The sequence below is a fragment of the Salminus brasiliensis genome, chromosome 16 (assembly GCF_030463535.1).
Source record: "Salminus brasiliensis chromosome 16, fSalBra1.hap2, whole genome shotgun sequence".
Lineage (NCBI taxonomy): Eukaryota > Metazoa > Chordata > Actinopteri > Characiformes > Bryconidae > Salminus > Salminus brasiliensis.
In genome coordinates this window covers 936737-957461 of record NC_132893.1, presented here as the reverse complement: position 1 = coordinate 957461, position 20725 = coordinate 936737, and the positions used below count along the sequence as shown (strand labels likewise).

The 20725-nt window shown below is 44.5% G+C and overlaps 1 protein-coding gene across 1 annotated transcript in view; it reads left to right on the top strand.

Annotated features, from left to right (window-relative positions):
• Nucleotides 1-5704, top strand: part of foxo1b (forkhead box O1 b) — a 36830-nt gene extending 31126 nt beyond the window's left edge. Inside the window, exon 3 of the mRNA XM_072658762.1 lies at nucleotides 176-5704. Coding sequence (XP_072514863.1) covers nucleotides 176-1378 — 1203 coding nt within the window. The 3' untranslated portion in view covers nucleotides 1379-5704. The remainder of the gene's footprint in view (nucleotides 1-175) is intronic.
• Nucleotides 5705-20725: the final 15021 nt, after the last annotated feature.

Genomic DNA, 20725 nt, shown 5'->3' with positions numbered 1-20725 from the left:
CCGGCTCCAGTCTACACCCCACTCCAGCAGGGTCATGGCCTATGCCACATTTTTCCCGCCTCCTAGCTCTGGTCTCATTAGTAGAAACTAATAATAATATAAATGATATAATTAATAATGAGGCCTGCTGGGCCTTATTAGACTGTTCCTGATCCCATCCCTGTGTTTTGTGCAGATGTCTCTACAGGCTGGTTTAGACGCTGGCTCTAACAGTCCAGGCTCTCAGTACTCCAAATGGCTCGGCAGTCCAAACTCACACAGCAACGACGACTTTGAGGCCTGGACCACCTTCCGGACACGGGCCAGCTCGGACGCCAGCACGCTCAGTGGCCGCCGGTCACCATACCTGGCCGAGGAGGACGTGGGCGAGGGCGGAGAAATCCACATGGGGTACCCGGGCACGCCTGGCACCAAACTAGGGGGCACCCTTCCCAGCCTGTCCGAAGTGGCCGGGTCGCTGGGTCACCACGGATCGTCCAAAAACGTGATGATGGAGAATCTCCTAGATAACCTCAACCTGCTTTCGCCCAAAAACAAAACCCAGGGTGTTCAGGAAGGCCAAACCCAACCAGGAAGTTCCGGGTATTCGCCCTATAGCTCAAGTGGGCTTGGTGGTGCGCAGCCTCAAAGCCAGCCAGACTTTCGCAAGTGGCCGATGTCCATTCAGACACTCTCGGACAGCAAGCCTAGAGGTTATGGACCCTTCGTGGGTCCGTATAACTGCCCCACAGGGCTTTTAAAGGAGCTTTTGACCACTGATCCTGACCCAAGAGGCAACATTCTACCCCCTATGGAGGGGTCTCAAAGTGGAGCACTGCCCCCGTATAATGCCCCGGGTCAGTTAGGGCAAGGAGGCAAACTGACCGGCCCTCACACACATGCACACGGCCACCCAAACACGCACCCGAGAACCATACACACTCAGCTGCCCTCCACGACAGTAGGGCTGAACGGTTGCAGCCTTCTGCCTTTGGGGCATCCTGGTCGCCACAGCAACGTGAAGCCATACTCTCACCTGACCCATGGACAGGCATCTCACCTAGGCGGAGGTGGAGGGGTTGGAGCCGTGGATGCAACAGCACCGCCGAGTTACTGCAACGTCAATGGCAACGGTTACCACAGAAATGCTCCAGGCCAGCATCATCACCATCACCATCATCACCATCATCACAGTCACCTGGAACGGTTGCCAAGCGACCTGGACGACATGTCCATCGAGAGGCTGGAGTGCGACGTGGAGACGGTCCTGCACGACACGCTGATGGACGGTGATGCGCTGGACTTCAACTTCGACCCCATGGCCAGCCAGCAGGCGTACTCGCACACGGGGGTTACGCAGGGGGTCAAGACCACCACACACAGCTGGGTGTCTGGATGAGAACACACACACACACACACACACACACACACATACACACAGACTTGACTCTGTGCTTCACTCCAGGAGACTGAAGAGCAAGACACTGAGCGTACACTGTGATGTATGAAGCCTATTGATTATGTGAGTGTACAGTAGTGCTGGGCGATCTTGATAAAAATTAATTTCACAATATTTCATAAACATATCACAGCATCTGTCATATTTAGCCTCTTAAACTCCTCAGAACCGCTGGTGGTTCCTGGCAAAAGGACCAAATACAGCTTTAGATCAAATATTCCCTAAATATTAAACCATCAATCTGACCATTACACCTGTTAACCTGCTCTGAATCAGGAGAGAGTAGCTGGTTAGCATTAGCTTAGCACAACAGTCTGCTCACCACAGACCACATTCAGCTCTGTCTGACTGAAAGCCCCCTTCTAGACGTCTAGACGGGAAAGACTCGAGCGACTGGTGGCTAATGATCGAGCTGCAGTTGAAACAAAAGGACAGAAGCTGAACTGAACGTTTTCCCTCATGGTTTTGGATCTGTAGCCTCTCGCTAAGCTAGCCTGTGCTAAGCTAGCTCAGCTACATCTCCACTGAGTATCAGCCGGCCCAGAGCAGCTGAGCTACGACCATAAAGCGACAGGTGAAGTCAGAGGCCGGTTCTGCTGGGTTTGGACTCCACAGGCTAAACACCACAGCACAGGCCGTGTTCCAGCTAACTGAGGCCCGAATCCACCTGTTTAGGGGATAAAGCCTCGTATCTGAGAGCGCAGAGTCGAGGGAACGGCCTGAGGAGAGTTTTCCACTGATTTCAGCCACATTTACTATACTGGCTCATCCAGGTTTACTTGCTACGTCTTTTAGTCAAACTAAACTGGCAACTACGGTGGGCTCGTTTTTCCCACGTTTCCAGAGCATGACATCAAATGGGGGAATGAGCTTATTTGTCCGTGTACTAGAACAGACCCACAGAACCATCCATTACACCCACTGTATCCGCTCTGTAAATGTATAGAGGCTCCATTTCTGATGCGTTGGCATTCACTGCACTCTTTTCTGACATGATAGACGGCGCCCTCTGCTCACAGACTCGTCGTAATTAGCGTGACAGGCCTAAAAAGAAGCTCCTGCCACCTTTCTTGTTGGATGCGCTGGATGTTTGTGTCCTGTTCTGCTTTTTTCTTTGAAGGGAACCTTAAACAGTATTGTAACCCCCTTACCCTAGACATCCATTATACTGCTTCATATGACTTTATATAATCTATGTAGTAGTAAAAATATTTGCATATCCATACACGAAGCATCGCCCAGCACTGGTATACAGCACCTGGATATCTGGAAAGTTGATAAAAATGTGGGATTTACGTTATAAAGAAAACCATTCAGGTGAGAAAGGTTATAAACCCCTCTCACGCTCCTGCTCCACTCTTTTCCACTTCTGTAGGTTAGGCATCATCAGTCAGAAAAAAAGACTGTAAAGGGTTTCTCCTGTTCTGTCTCGGTCAGTGCTCTCCATTTCACCCCTAAATGAGACCCTTCTAATGTGGGTCGAGGGGAGAAAATTATAAGAAAGTAAAAATGTTAGCTTTTCCTAAAAGGAATAGCGCCACCTAACATGTTAACATGGCCACTGATGAGTGTTAGCTAGTTGCCCAGTTAGCACCGTGTCTATACCGTATAATGCAAATGCCATAATTAATGACATACCTCATAAATATTAATGTCATCATTCCTGTTCTTCAGTACTGCCAATAGAATAGGACTCTCTGGAGCAGATCAACATCATGAACCTATCGGCACCATGCTGCCTAATGCCAGGCGTGAGCTAGAGGGGTATAAAGCCCCCCAGCATTGAGCTGTGGAGCAGTGGATCTCATCCAACATATTAACCTTACTAATGTTGGTCTTGTTGCTGAATGCAATCAAATCCTTGCAACAATTCTCCTGCAGAATCTAGTAGAAACCATTCTTCCCCGGACAGTAGAGACAGAAGCAGGAGAAACTCTCTTATTGATACCCTTGATTTCAGAAGAAACAGTGAATGAGCAGGTGTCCCAATACTTTTGTCCATATAGTATAGCTGTAGTAGCATTTTAGGCGGGGCTGTTCCTTTAAGGCCAAATTTGTTATTCACCAACTTTAACCATTCCAGACTTGTATATTAGCAAATATGGCTGTGTATGCTAACTAATAATAATAATAATAATAATAATGATGATTATTATTATAATTGATAATATATTAAGGAAAATAAGCCAGGCATGTTTGCTGGATCTAACCTTTTTTATTGACTGGTCAATGTGCCTCTCAAAAAAGGCCAAATACATTTTTTGTTTATTTTCATATTTTAATCTCAAGGTTACAGATATTCAAACAGATATTTTATACCTCCACTGGGTCACGTTCACATTTCATGCTTTTGCGCGTATGTTATTTTGTACAGAGATGTATATTTTTGTTGTATATAATGTACGGTAACTGGTTTATACTGTGTATGTATTCCAGTGTCTTACTGGTTCTGTTTCGGCTCTGAGGTTCCTCCCGCTCTGCTTTTACAGTCACCCGGCGGCCTTTTGTGCACGAGCTTTTTCGCGACGGGACAGTCTTTACAGCAGGAATGTCCAGCTGAAATTCTGTCTGGGCTTTTTCTGGACATTTCAGTCACCCGAATGTATTAACCCTTAACTCTCTGAAGCTGTATAGTGTGCCTTCAAGCTTCAAGCTTCTCTCTGATTTCCAACGTTTAACTGAACAGATCTACAGCTTGCTTTTTTCTACAGAAGGTTTTTTACTTAAAGGAGCGCTTCAGCGTTTCTCGGGACGTGATCGATTACCACGGACGACCGTTTCCCTTCACCTCCCAAGACCAGGAGAGCCACTCATTTGAAAAAACACACACTGCCAGTGGACTGAGGGAGCCCTGAAGCAAGTGTGCACTGACTTCTGTTATACGAGTGTGTTTTGAGTCCTGTATAGTGATGGATTATACACCAGTCAGCCATAACATTAAAACCACTGGCAAGTGATTTGATTGAATAGCATTGATGACCTGGTTCCAGTGGCAGGTGTCAATGTATGGGATATATCGGGCAGAAAGTGAAACTGTGATGTTCTAGATAAACGACTGGGTCAGAACATCACGCAGGTCTTGTGAGGTGTTCTCTCCCGGTATGCAGTGGTCAGTACCTACCAGAAGTGCTCCTTGGATGGACAACCAGTGAACCAGTGAACCAGCGACAAGGTCATGGACACCTTAGGCTCGCTGATGCTCATGGAGGCCCCGTCCACCTCACGACTTACAGGATTTGCTGCTGCTGACGTTAGTCTTGGTGCCAGATACCAGAGCAGGACACCTTCAGAGGTCATGTGGAGTCCATGCCTTGGAATGGTCAGATCTGTTGTGTTGGCACAAGGGGGACCTACTCAATATTAGGCAGGTGGTTCTAATGTTATGGCTGATTGGTGTACGCTGAAATGAACATTCGTGGTAATCTACTGTAAACGGCAGAACAGAGCGATGTGTTCCTTCAAGTCTTGGTCCCATGATGTCCCATGATGCTAATGTTAATGTCCTGTCTGGTCAGTGGGACCTCTATACATTCAGGTGTACACACACACACACACACACACACACACACACACACACACACATGCCTCTGCAGTTACGTAGCTCTTGGCTGGGCTTTTGGACGGGCCGAGGGATTCTTGGTGGGGAGAGCTATGAAGAAACACCATGAAGGTTTTATAATGTAATCTCTGGACCTTTGGGACATTTATTAAATATCTATTTTCAGAGCGTATGTTTATGAATCGACTCGTCCTTTTAAAACTGGAAAATTTTTTTATTTATTCCTGAATGTTTTTGAATATTAACCTAATCTGATGCTTTGAGTTACTCCTGTAGTAGATTAGCGCGTCCTGCGAGGGGTGATGTGGCGTTGGGCGGCGTGTTGGTGTTTATTTCTCATGTGTAAATAGTACTAATTTGTGTTCACTGTGTTTATGTGGCTGCAGTAATGTCCCCGGTCTTCTCCGGCTTCTCTGTTTGATTCTTTTGGTTTCTGGTGTGTTTTTATGATGCTGGTAACTGGATGCTGTAACTGTGCGTAAGTGTGTCTGATGTTACTGAACTAACTGGCCTGACTTTAAGGCTTTACTACCTGACTTTTCACAGCGTTTGTATAAGAAACACGATATCATGCAAACCACCTTCAGAGCTGCTCCCCAGTGGAGGACGTGCTGCAGTACTGTAGATCATTAGCAGCAGTGAAGAGCGCCCATCTCTACCAGAAATGTACAAATGTTATGTGAAGCCATAAATGTACATAAACGATCTCCTGAAGAACAGAGAGAGAGTCTGTTTGTTTATTTCGGGCTGTGTGTGTGTGTGTGTGTGTGTGTGTGTGTGTGTGTGTGTGTGTATGTGTGTGTGTGTGTGTGTGTGTGTGTGATTACAGCAGAGTAACATTCAATCAGCTTTAATCATCAGCCCAATATCAAAGTGATAATAAGCTACAGGCCTAAATCAATACGGGCTCGCCTCAAACCGTATGGTTCTGGTTACTATGGTTACCACTCCATTTCCATTGTTACCGTACCTCACACCCGGTCCCATGAATATGCTAAATGCATCTCCATGGTTACGCTAAATCAAGTTCTATGGTTACACCCCACCCTCATGTCCATGGATACACCACATTTGCATGTCTGTTGTTTCAGTGGTTATGCCACACCCACTACCACGAGTACGCTAAACACATTTCCATGGTTACGCAACATCTATTTCTATACACTAAACCCACTTTCATGGGTAGATGCCACCCCCCATTTCCATGGTTGCACTACGGCCATTTCCATGGTTACACTGCCCACATTTCCATGGTTACACTGACCACACTTCTATAGTTACACATTGTTACACTGCACACATTTCCATAGTTACACTACACCCATTTCCATAGTTACACTGCCCACGTTTTTATGGTTACACTGCCCACCTTTCCGTAGTTACACTACACCCATTTCCATGGTTACACTGCCCACGTTTCTGTGGTGACACTGCCCACCTTTCCATAGTTACACTACAGCCATTTCCATAGTTACACTACAGCCATTTCCATGGTTACACTACAGCCATTTCCATGGTTACACTACAGCCATTTCCATAGTTACACTACAGCCATTTCCATGGTTACACTACAGCCATTTCCATGGTTACACTACAGCCATTTCCATGGTTACACTGTCCACCTTTCCATAGTTACACTACAGTCATTTCTATGGTTATGCTGCACTCATTTCTAGATGGCGGTAGACTGAACTGTGTTCTCCGGTCTGTGAGGCCGGGTCCAAACCACTGCTTCAGTAAGAGGATGGAGGCGTAACTCAGTGTGAGTGGAGAGCGTTCCTGCAGAGCGCTGACCTCAGATAAGTCCACCAAGACCTCCACGGTGGGGCAGGGCGGTCCGAAATTATAACTGAAACAGAACGCGTGTAAGGATCAGTCACACACACACACACACCCACATGCTCTCCATATGTTCACCCCAGTGGCCTGGCAGAGAGACAGAGAGGTCAGATGAGGACAAGAAGCAGCAGGACTCATTTCAGGTCCAGTTTCTAAGTCAATAAAACCATGAACTCACAGTGTCTCTCTCTCTCTCTCTCTCTCTCTCTCTCTCTGTATCTCTCTCTCTCTCTCTCTCTGTCTCTCTCTCTCTCTCTCTCTCTCTCTCTCTCTCTCTTTGCTGCTCCTCACAGAGCTGTATAAAGGCTTACTGAATATTGAGCACAGCTCTGATGAGGTTCTTCACTCGGGGACGTGAGCGCAGATCACGGCTCTGGTTATCAGACAGGCCCTTTTTCAGCCCAGCCCTTCTCAGTTTCACGGTGCTAACCACAGGCCTAAAACACCACACGTTCTCCTCAAAGCGTGTGGAGGTGCTTCCGTGGTTATTTCCGTGGTTCTGCTACGTGAATTTACACGACCACTACACCCATTTCCATGGTTACTCATACTCTTGTACCTGTCCCAACAAAGCAGCACTGATCCGGCACCAAGCCTGACGTTAGCAGCAGATCCTTTAAGCCCTGTGAGTCGTGAGGTGGGCGGAGCCTCCAAGAGCATCAATCTGTGAGCCTTAGATGCCCATGACCCTATCTCTGGAATGCCTTTGGTAGGTACTGACCACTGCACACTGGGAGAAACACCCCACAAGATCTGGATGTTCTGACCCAGTCGTTTATCTAGAACATCACAGTTTGGTTCTTGTCAAAGTGTCTCAGATTCTCACGCTTGTCCATTTTTCCTGCTTCATCACCTTCATCACCTTTAAAAGGAGACACTGTGGATAATCAGTGTTTTTCACTTCACCTGGTAGTGGTACTAATGTTATGGCTGTTATGATGTATGATGTACACATTTGAATTAAGTAAATTCAATACAGTGCTGTTTTCAGTGTGTGTGTGTGTGTGTGTGTGTGTAGCAGAGCCGGTTAAGCTGTAGGAGGGTGTGTTTAAGGGGAACGGATGCGTCAGCCAGAGACGGTTCTGCAAACTGCTACCTGCCAAAATAGAGGAGTATTAATTCAGCAGGAGTTCACTGGGTTCAAATGAGGCGTTTTAGCTTCACACTGAGCTTCAGCCGTGAATCAGCATCTGTCACATGAGCCCTTCTAAACTAACGCTCATCATGGTACACGTTCAAGTTACATCAACTGGGTCCTGCTGTTCTGATTGGCTGGTCTGCATTGCACCTCCTTCTGAAAGCAGTCTGGGCTGAAACACTCCTTATAACTTCAGTGCAGATGGGCGGAGCTAAACTGCTGCAGGTTAAAAAGCAGTGTCTGAAGTTAATAAAGGGTTCTCACCTTATTTACATGTTGAGGTAGGTTCAGGTGCATGTAGAGCAGTGGTGGTGGTGGTGGTGAGAAGGCGGGACTGTAAAATAGGCTCACAGAATGTAGAAGCGAACACTGACGGGAAATCTGGTGCATTTCTGAGGTGCTGTGGCAACTTGTGATAAGTCCCGGTACGCCAAAGAGCAAGATGTCGAAGTTCCAGTACTATGTACTGATGCATACTGGCCCACTTCTGCCACTTCTGGATAGAAGGAGATATGTAGATTCTTCATGACATCACAAAATAGGCATTGCTTTATTTCAAGCTGCTGGAACTACTTTCATGTTGTACGCACTGCTTTGTGACATCACAATACTATACTTTCATGTTCAATTCTTTGCCTGTGACATCACAAAGCCAACCTTTAATGTTGAATTATTTGCCTGTGACATCACAAAACCAACCTTTAATGTTGAATTCTTTGATTGTGACATCACAAAACATATATTGCTTTATTCCAAGCTGCAGGAACTACTTTCATGTTGTACGCACTGCTTTGTGACATCACAATACCATACTTTCATGTTCAATTCTTTGCCTGTGACATCACAAAATCAACCTTTAATGTTAAATTCTTTGCCTGTGACATCACAAAACATATATTGCTTTATTCCAAGCTGCCGGAACTACTTTCATGTTGTACGCACTGCTTTGTGACATCACAATACTATACTTTTATGTTAAATTCTTTGCCTGTGACATCACAAAGCCAACCTTTAATGTTGAATTATTTGCCCGTGACATCACAAAACCAACCTTTAATGTTGAATTCTTTGATTGTGACATCACAAAACATATATTGCTTTATTCCAAGCTGCAGGAACTACTTTCATGTTGAACGCACTGCTTTGTGACATCACAATACCATACTTTCATGTTGAATTCTTTGCCTGTGAAATCACAAAATAGGGATTGCTTTATTCCAAGCTGCCGGAACTACTTTCATGTTGCATGTGTTGTCTGCAACATCATAGAACAGTGCATTCAACACGAAAGTACAACAACAACAATTGTTGTTGCTTAGCAACCAGTGATCACCGGACAACACAGGTCGAGCACTTCTCAACCAATTTAGATTGTGTGGGTGGGGCTAACTGTTGCAAATACGAGGATTTCTCCACGTCTGTTCTTTTTATTACGTGCAAATGTGAAACTGGAGCCAGTTCTGAGTGTCTGCATCTGAGATCTTATGGTCAACAGAACCGAAAGGATCTAAGGAGGGAATATTAAATTAGGAAAACAGTGAACGCAGGGCTGCTGAGCGTCTTTTATATGCACACTAAACTCCCTCTCTCTCTTTGATTTCCATGGTTTTCTTTTCCCCATCATATAAACCCGGTCCAGACGGAGACAAGGCTTTGATTGAACTCCTGTTGATGAGTCTCGGCCCGTTGTTGGGGTTTGGCTGCTTGTAGCGCCGTCCGCGCGAGGGATTCGCTTATTTTGGCCCCGAATAAAAGTACATGCTGTAAAAGTTGAGGGAAAATCCACAGTGGTTGTAATGTCTCAGAACTTTGAGTCATAGTGGTGGTGAGTTTGATTCAGTTGTACTGAACCGAATATTTCAAAACTGCTAAACGATTCAGCGATTCAAAGATTCAGAACAGCACATCAACCAGCCATCAGCCGCTAATATTAAGTAGGTCCTCCTTGTGCCACCACACGAGATCTCTGAAGGTGTCCTGCTGTGATATCTGGCACCAAGACGTGAGCGCAGACCCTGCAAGTCCTGTAAGGTGGGCGGAGCTGCCATGAGCATCAGTGAGTAAGTCTTGAGTGCCCATGACCCTGTTGCTGGTTCACTGGTTGTCCATCCTTTGAGCATTTTTGGTAGGTACTGACCACTGCATACCGGAAACACCCAACAAGACCTGATGCCTGATGTTTCAGAGATGTTCTGACCCAGTCATCTGAACTAGAACACCACAGTTTAAAACCTTGCAGTGTTGGAACAAGGTGGTCTGGTCTCATGAGTCCTGTTTTGCTTTCCATCACGTGAGTGATCGGGTGAGTGTGTACCATTACTCTATGGGAGGTGCTGGAACAACAAGTCCTTTGGTCAATATGGCCTTTGGGTTCATCCTGTACCGTAAGCCTGTGAGACAGATGTCTTTGAGGCAGTCAGAAACCTGGGGGAAACCCTTAGCTGTGTCTCAGCAACCTGCAATACGGATGCGATTCAGAGGTCGGGCCTCATGAATCATTTTGAAGAGCCAATTGAAAAGAACAATTCGGATATCTCTGAATCAGAGAGGAAGGGAAAGGGCAGTTCGGCCGTTTAGAGGCTGAAACAGGATCATTATGCCATATCTGAGATGCGTCTCGGTTATGAGCTGATTATGGTTGCCAGTCGTATAGTGGATATGATGGGCTGGGTGATTGTGGCCTAGATGGCCAGAGCCTCATTTTATGAGCATGATGAGCCACAAAGGATTCGTCAGAGTTCATCAGAATGTGAGGCTCTAAACACTCTCCACACTCCAAAGCCTGTCCATCCAAGCTGTAGAACAGTGGCCTCGAAAGCTCCTCCTTATCCACTTTATTAGTAACCCCCCTTCTTCAGGCTCCATCCTGCTGATGTGTAGTTAGAGGCACTTTCTAATAAAGTGGCCAGAGAGTGGAAGCATAAGGTAGGGGTTTCTAATAAAGTGGCCAGAGAGTGGAAGCATAAGGTAGGGGTTTCTAATAAAGTGGCCAGAGAGTGGAAGCATAAGGTAGGGGTTTCTAATAAAGTGGCCAGAGAGTGGAAGCATAAGGTAGGGGTTTCTAATAAAGTGGCCAGAGAGTGGAAGCATTAGGTAGGGGTTTCTAATAAAGTGGCCAGTGAGTGGAAGCATAAGGTAGGGGTTTCTAATAAAGTGGCCAGAGAGTGGAAGCATTAGGTAGGGGTTTCTAATAAAGTGGCCAGTGAGTGGAAGCACAAGGGAAGTGTTTCTAATAAAGTGGCCAGTGACAGGAAGCTCAGAGTAGGGGTTTCTAATAAAGTGGCCAGAGAGTGGAAGTTCTAAAGTTCACAGTGTATTGCGTGTGCGCTCCATTTATTTTTGAAAAGGCCACACTTACGGTCGGCTATTAGTGCAGATGTCATGGAAAGTGCAGGCTCACACAGCCGGGAAGATGGAGGCTAAAGTCTACTCTTATATGTGAGTTTGGTGTGTGCAGTAACCATGGCGATGAGAAACAACCTGGATCTCAGCGCTCACACAATGACCCAAAGCTCATCCGGCCTACAGTAACCCGTATGATGCAGACAGGCTAAAACCATGAGACATAAGTCAGTCTAAGATGAATTATTAACCATTAAACCATCAAAGAGCTTCTATCAGACGTTTTTCCAGAATTCCCTAAAATCCCACAGACTGTTTAAGCAAATACGACCAATGAGTGGAAGCACAGGGTTGGCGTTTCTGATAAAGTGGCCAGTGAGTGGAACACAAGGTAGGCATTTCTGATAAAGTGGCCAGTGAGTGGAACACAAGGTATGTGTTTCTAATAAAGTGGCCAGAGAGTGGAAGCATCAGGTAGGTGTTTCTAATAAAGTGGCCAGTAAGTGGAACACAAGGTATGTGTTTCTAATAAAGTGGCCAGAGAGTGGAAGCATCAGGTAGGTGTTTCTAATAAAGTGGCCAGTAAGTGGAAGCACAAGGTAGGTGTTTCTAATAAAGTGGCCAGAGAGTGGAAGCATCAGGTAGGTGTTTCTAATAAAGTGGCCAGTAAGTGGAACACAATGTAGGTGTTTCTAATAAAGTGGCCAGTGAAAACACAAGGTTGGTGTGAATTAAACAGGACGTTTATGCAAATATGTCTTTAAGCCTGATATATGATTGGCTTCCCTGTGTAGTTATAAACGTTTAGTTTATAATAGTTTAGAATAATCACATTGTCGGCTGAATGGGTGGTCATATGTAAATGTGTTTGTGACATCACAAGCATGATGGACATGAAGGGAAGCCTACATACTGAAATATCAGTGGTTACGTACTACTCTAAACACTGTAAATAACAGCGTGATCTGCTGATACGGACCTTCAGCAGTGGGGGGTTTCAGGTGTCTCTGAGGATCCTGTGGTGCCTCATTACACTGGAGCATTGGAGCACCCTTATAGACACTCTCTCGACTCACTCTCCGCTCTCCATCAGCATGAGTAATATATTCAGTCCAGTGAACTCCTGAAGGAAATGCAAGGAAACGGATTTCCTCTTCAGTGTTTTTTATTATTTATTGATCCTTTTTGTCACCTCCCACTTTTCCCTCTCTTCCCCCTCTTCCCCCTCCTTATCTCTCCCTGCTGGCTCTTTCACACTCAATTGAACCTTCTCACATTGGTTCACCAACAGAACACAGAAGGAGTGCATTTTAAAGAAGCATACACTATATTGACAAAAGTATTGGGACACCTGCTCATTCATTTACTGTTTCTTCTGAAATCAAGGCTATTAAAAAGAGTTTCTCCTGCTTCTGTTGGAGTAACTGTCTGTACCGTCCAGAGAAGAAGACTTTCTACTAGATTTTGGAGGAGGAGCATTGCTGTGAGGATTTGATTGTATTCAGCAATAAGACCAGTGTCTGTGAGGTCAGGAGGTCTCAACCCATTCAAAAGATAGATGAGATGAAGCTCCACCACCATCATTTCAGAGAACACAGTTCCTCCACTGCTTCACAGCTCAATGCTTTATACCCCTCTAGCCCACGCCAGACATTAGGCAACATGGAGCCAATTGGTTCATATGATGTTTATTATTAGAAGGGACATTTGTTGTATCCCGATCAGCCATAATATTAAAACCACACTGATGACAAGCGTAAGAACCTGAGACAATTTTACAGAATCATGGGTTCTTAAGGCTCACCAATGCTCATACAGGTCCCATCTCACAAGTCCATTGAGTCCATGCCTCAATGGGTCAGAGCTGTTTTGGTGGCCTATAGTGGGGACCTTTGCAGTATTAGGCAGATGGTTTTAATGTTATGGCTGATAAAGATGAATTATGGTATAGTTACAGTCGTATGATGTGTCAGATTGAAAATAAGTGTATCCAAAGTTCTGTCCGGAGTGGAGCGTGTCTACTGTGTGTCTACTGTGATGGGGACGGAGGCTGAAACACAGAGACACCGAGACACAGCTGTGAAAACAGCCATCAGGCCAACAGCTACACGACCCTGTCAATAGTAGGAGGAGCCTGAGCACAAAAACAAGCGTCCAGACAGCACCGGTGGCACCAGTGGTCATTTTAATCAGTGGGCAACCATCACATCCAGAAACCTAACTAATCTAACTACCATGATCTGCACTGAGCTGCATGCCTGAAACCCCTGCATGAGCCCAGACTGCGGAGAGTTAGTCCAACAGAGATCACGCTACCTACACTACCTGTCCAAATGTTTGTGGACACCCCTTCTGCTTCATTATGCCACCAAGAGGAGATTCAAATAATATAGGAGTGAATGATGTGACTTTTACACACACCTCGGTCATCACACACACTCACCATTAAAAAAAATGAAACTGAGACCGTCTGCAGGGGGAATCTGGAGAAACATCTGGAGAAACTGGTGGACAATGTTGGTACGGGAACATGAGAAGAAGACCGAAAGCATGTTCTACTGGAACCTGTTTAACTACAAAACATGGAGCAGATACAATGCATATGTACTCATTGAGAGATAATTGCTAGTGGATGTGTGTGTGTGTGTGTGTGGGTGTGTGTGTGCTAGCTGATACCACATTGTCTCTTTTTGAGTGTGCTAATGTTGAATGTTTTCCACTCGGACCCCCTGCCTGAGGATGGGCTTTAATCTCTGCCGTCATTCCCGTCCGCCTAATCACTCTGGAGGATATGATGACAGCTCCTGGGCCGAGCTCATATGGTGTGTGTTAGGCCGTGTTTGTGTGTGTGTAGGTGTGTTATGTGGCCGTGTTGATGTAAAGAAGCCCAGGCCCGGCGTCCTGCTGAAAGCCCTGGGAGGGGATGGAGGTGACTGGCTGAGGCAGGGCCAGAGGGAATTAAGCAGGTTAGCCTCAAAGTGGCTCACTAATGTGGACTGCAGTGTGCAGAGACATACACTCGCTGGCCTGGTAGGAGCAGGAGAGGAGAGTGAAGAGCGCCAAAGTTCAGGAGAAAAGTAAAAAAGGCAGGAAATCAGGACCCCTTCCTTCCTGCTGATCACATAAACATTGGGGACAAAGTGTTTTAATACAAATGAGTGTGTACTGGCCACTTTATTGGAAACACCTACCTTGTGCTTCCACTTGGTGGCCACTTTATTGGAAACACCTACCTTGTGCTTCCACTTGGTGGCCACTTTATTGGAATCATCTACCTTGTGCTTCCACTCACTGGCCACTTTATTAGAAACCCTCACCTTCTGTTTCTACTCACTGGCCACTTTATTGGAAACACCTATCTTGTGTTCCACTTAGTGGCCACTTTATTGGAATCACCTACCTTGTGCTTCCACTCACTGGTCACTTTATTGGAAACACCTACCTTGTGCTTCCACTCACTGGCCACTTTATTGGAAACACCAACCTTGTTCTACCCCTCACTGGCCACTTTATTAGAAACACCTAGCTTGTGCTTCCACTTGGTGGACACTTTATTGGAAACACCAGAATATGCCAGAATCCACTTTTGCATCACCTTCGAAAATCCTGGCAGATACAGAGTGACACTCAGTGATGACCTCACCCACACACTCACAGGAGCACACGGCCACGGGCTCTGCGGAGCGTCTGAGCACCCTGGCTGCATGCGGTCGCGCCAAGCGGAAGTTGATTTAGGACGAGTGAAGGGAAGTTTGCCAAAACCACCCCAGGGTAATTTCATGGGAAACTACAGACATTTATTGCTGCGTTTGTTTATTAGCTACTGTAAAGAAATCAGAGCAGAAACAGAATGTGACACCAATCTGCCATTCTACATACACACACTTAATGGACAAAAGTATTGGGACACAATACTCAGACATAATACTTGGGACACGCAGCTCAGTCACTGTTTCTTCTGAAATCAAGGGTTTTGAAAGAGCTGATCCTGCTTCTGCTGGAGTAACTGTCTCTACTGTCCAGAGAAGAAGACTTTCCACTAGATTCTGGAGCAGCATTGCTGTGAGGATTTGATTGCATTTGTGAGGTCAAAAGGTTCATGTTGATCTGCTCCAGAAAGTCCTATTCTATTGGCAGTACTTCTCTACAGGGACTAGACAAGCTGTGTGTGTGCATTTGCACATCTGTGTCAGCAATGGGTGCAACATAAAGTAGCTGGACACATTCATTAGATGGGGTGTCCACAAACATTTGGACATGTAGTGTATTTGGAATTGTTATTGGTCGTTCAGTAAAATGAAGCTGGTGTTTAATTTATAGCGGGTGTGACTTTTCCTTCAAGAGGTTCTAGATAGGCTGTGAGTATGAGTGGTAGTGCAAGCAGAATAAATGCCACTTTTGCCTGTCTGAAGGTTCTAGATAGGCTGAGTGTGAGTGGTATTGTGAGCAGAATAAATGGCACCCTAGTCTATGTTGAGGTTCTAGATAGGCTGTGAGTATGAGCAATTTACTAAAAACATCACTCCAGTTTTTCTGAAGGTTCTAGACAGGCTGTGAGTGTAAGTGTTAGTGGGAGCAGAATAAACAACACACTAGTCTGTGTTGAGGTTCTAGATAGGCTGTGAGTATGAACAATTTAAAAACATCACTAGTTCATCTGGAGGTTCTAGATAGGCTGTGTGTGAGTGGCAGTGTATACAGGATAAACGCCTGTCTGAAGGTTCTAGATAGGCTGTGAGTGTGAATGGTAGTGTGAGCAGGTTTCAGTCATGGAGAACAGCTCTGTGCAGAACTGTAACCGGCTCTGTTGTCCTGCAGCAGACGAGCTCAAACACAGGCTAATGTCTGTCAACAGCTTCAGATCGATGTTCTAAATGTTCCTGTTTTATCTAGAACAGCCAAAACAGGTTCCTGAGGTTAGCTTAGCGCTAGCACGCGGCTAGAGTTCCAGAGGCTAGCAGAAATTAGCCTGAAGGTGATTAGGCTAAGGTTCTCTAAACACAGTCGGATCTCCAGTTTCCGAATTTCCACCAAACTATCGTTCCGGATTTTCAGTCGTAGTGAGCGGTTCTGCCGGGCAGGTGGAGAACGTGCGCTGCATATTGATGGCGTGTGTGATGTCACTCGTTTCCTTGGCTGTAAATAATCATCTCCTCAGTAATTGAGGCTCAGATGAAGGGCTTGCTGTGTATTTGTTTTCCGGGCATTGTGGGAAAGCTGTGGGGACACATGCATTAAGGCGCTCAGGGGAATTATGGTCTGGGGGTCGGGCGCGTATAGACGCCGCTGGATGCCTGGATGTGGACGTTATGCAGAGAGAGACATTCACTCATTATACATCAGCCATAAAGTTCTGCGCAGAACCACGCAGTCAGACGGAGATGATTACAGGCCATCGTGAAGTTCTGCTGCTTTTCATTTTTAGGAATAGAACCAGAGTCCCCCCCGTATCTCCTTCTGTGACTGTCCCCCACTCTCTCTGTCCCCCACCCTCTCTTATTCCTCCGTAGACAGAGGAGCACTAACTAACTAACTAATGTCCTCATGCTCTTCAGGAGGTTCTGCTAATGAGTCTTGGTTCCTCTCAGTATTTTACTTAAAAGTTTTCTACTTTGATGCCTCAGTTCCTATCAGTGGTTCTTCCTAAAGCTTTAAGGAAGGTTCCTCTTTGAGTTTGTATTCTCAGGCATTCTATTTCTACTTCAGGTTCTTCTTTTAAGTCCTGGTTCTTCTCAGTTGTAGAATCATGCAGTCTTGGTTTTTCCTCATGCTCCTTATGACGTTCTCTTTTTGAGTCTTGGTTCCTCTTAGTTCTTCCTCATGCTCTTTTGGAGGTTCTCCTTTGAGTCTTGTTTCTTCTTAGCTGTTGGTCTCATTGGGAGGTTCTCCCTTTGAGGCTTAGATCCTAGAGAGGTTCCTCATTGAAGAGTAATGACCCGACAGACTTTCCTGTGAATATGAAGTAATAGAACTGAGTTACTGTGGATTCTTGGTCACTTCCACAGTCGAACCAGCAGCAGTTCTGAGGAGCCTGAACAGGACAGTTTTCTTAGTTTGCAATACTCCGGAGGCTCAGACTCTCAGAATATCCCCAGCATGTGAATTACCTCTCTGCATGCTGCATGGAAAATCCCAATGTATAACATTTAGCCATCCTGCGTAACCAAGGTAACGGCTGACACGAACCCTCCCACAGCCGTGAGCTCCTGCTGAGCTGAAAGAACACCAACGTGAACACGTAAACCTGGAGGATGGATGCAGAACAATAGTAGTCTTTTTTCTCTAACTCTCTAACTCTCACACCTTTACTGGTTCAGAAGACTGACTGAAGAACTGGAACTCAGCTCAGACGCTGGAATAATTCTAGTGTTTCAGTCTGTTCTAGTCTGTCTGTTCAGGATCCTCAGTTCAATTAAGAATTCTCATTCTGACAAAGAATTCGAACTACATTCAAGAAATCCAATCGGATTCAGAATTTTCAGTCTGTACAATAACGCTCAGTCGGTTCTAAAATCGTCCGTTTGTTCTAGAATCATCAGTTTGTTCCATAACGTTCAGTCGGTTCTAAAATCGTCCGTTTGTTCTAGAATCATCAGTTTGTTCCATAACGCTCAGTCGGTTCTAAAATCATCCATTTGTTCTAGAATCATCAGTTTGTTCCATAACGCTCAGTCGGTTCTAAAATCATCCATTTGTTCTAGAATCATCAGTTTGTTCCATAACGTTCAGTCGGTTCTAAAATCGTCCGTTTGTTCTAGAATCATCAGTTTGTTCCATAACGTTCAGTCGGTTCTAAAATCGTCCGTTTGTTCTAGAATCATCAGTTTGTTCCATAACGCTCAGTCGGTTCTAAAATCATCCATTTGTTCTAGAATCATCAGTTTGTTCCATAACGTTCAGTCGGTTCTAAAATCGTCCGTTTGTTCTAGAATCACCAGTTTGTTCCATAACGCTCAGTCGGTTCTAAAATCGTCCGTTTGTTCTAGAATCATCAGTTTGTTCCATAACGTTCAGTCGGTTCTAAAATCGTCCGTTTGTTCTAGAATCATCAGTTTGTTCCATAACGCTCAGTCGGTTCTAAAATCATCCATTTGTTCTAGAATCATCAGTTTGTTCCATAACGTTCAGTCGGTTCTAAAATCGTCCGTTTGTTCTAGAATCATCAGTTTGTTCCATAACGCTCAGTCGGTTCTAAAATCGTCCGTTTGTTCTAGAATCATCAGTTTGTTCCATAACGCTCAGTCGGTTCTAAAATCGTCCGTTTGTTCTAGAATCATCAGTTTGTTCCATAACGCTCAGTCGGTTCTAAAATTGTCCGTTTGTTCTAGAATCCCCAGTTTGTTCCATAACGCTCAGTCGGTTCTAAAATTGTCCGTTTGTTCCCCAGTTTGTTCTAGACTTCCTAGTCTGTTCTAGAATCCCCTGTTTGTTCTAGAATCAGCAGTATGTTCTAGACTTCCTAGTCTGTTCTAGAATCTCCAGTTTGTTCTAGAATCAGCAGCATGTTCTAGAATTCCCAGTCTGTTCTAGAATCTTCAGTTTGTTCTAGAATCAGCAGTTTGTTCTAGACTCTGCAGTTTGTTCTAGAATCAGCAGTTTGTTCTAGACTCTCCAGTTTGTTCTAGAGTCCTGTCTGTTCTAGAATCTCCAGTTTGTTCTAGAATCTCTAGTCTGTTCTATATAACTCTCAATATATTATAGAATTAAGGATTCTCAGTCTGTTCTACATTTAAGAACGTTCAGACCATTTTAGAACCCCCAGTTTGTTCTATAACTCTATAGAGAATCTTCTGGAATTCTCAGAATATTTGAATATTTGAATATATTAATATTTAATTTGTTCCAGAATTCTCAGTGTTGTAGAATTTTTAGTCTGTCCTAGATATTTAGGCTATTTTATAATTCATAGTTTGATCTGAATTCCTGTTCTAGAATGTTCTTGATTTCCGTTCCTGTTTATAGAATTCAAACATTATTTCACATATTTATAAAAATAAAGAAAATAAAGTCTTTAAATTCAGTTCGTCTCATAAGACCTGAGCCTGAATCTGACTGACATCCAGACATTGTTTTAGTCACTGAAGGAAATGAGGGATAAAACCTGTTAGCAACAAAGAAACTGTGCGCAACAAGTACATCACTCGCCTTCAGGCACAGAGTCAACTCGACCATGGGAATCGCAATCATTTACCGTTCTGCTTCACTCGCCATCCATTCCCATGCTTGCCAACACCAAGAGAGCGTGCCACTCTGAGGGAATTAAAAATGAGCTGATAAGAATAATAACAATTATAATTGGCTGGGTGGGGCACTCTGAGTCTTACTGTGGGGAATCCTGATCTCCTACAGTATCAGAGTGGTGTGCAGCGAGACCGCCGGGCTGCGGGACGGGGCCCCAGCTGTGAGTCACGGGTTAATTACTGCACTTTAGAGACGGATTAGGTTCCTTTGAGCGGACGGCTGGTAGCTGAGGGCACTAGCTGTGCTCAGACAAGTCCAGACAGGTGAGGGTGAACCTGGGCTAAGGTGCTAAGGAACACACCTTCATCTCCTGGGACTCAGCAAGGTGTTTGGTGTTGATTAGAAGCAAAAGTTGGAGCATGACTGCGGCTGAGTCTAATGCACTGGGAGAATGAAGTCTAATCTAAAATGCAGTGGACGTGGGTAAAGAAGTTCGGGCCCTTTCACCACTCCAAAAACACGGCAATAAATTAAAGTGATAGTTTGTAACGGAAGCGTCACAAGATCTCATGTTCATCTTCACGCCTGCACGTCCCCCATACTAACGTTCATGTTTATAGAGACCCCTGTGATATGTTTATATTCTATAGAGTCAAAAACCACATAAGCAAATTTAACATAAACTGATATTAATCACTTTAACAATTATTTAGGATTTATTTGTTGAATAACTCTTAATAAGTGATTAATTATTAATCAGTAAATGATCACAGTACCCACTGTGAAATCTTCAGTATGCACTATAAATGATTTTGTCTACTATGAATTATTCAGTACCTACTACAAATGATTCAATATACACCATTACTTCTATATAAAGTATCTATATTGGTACTCCATATCCACTATGAATTATTTATTTTTCATTATGCATTACTCTGTATCCAGTATGAATTTTTATCATCTACTTTGAATTGTTAGTAAGTCCTATGAATAAGTCAATAACCTCTATGAATTCCTTATGTGTTGTTCAGTGTCCACTATGAATTATTCAGTATCCACTATTACTTTTAGTATCCACTATGAAGTTTTCAGTATACAATTTTAGTAACTACTATGAATTATTCCATAACCACTATGAATTATTCCATAACCACTATGAATTATTCAGTATCCACTATAATGTTTTATGATCCCTTATGAGTTGTTCTGTATTTACAGTAAATTA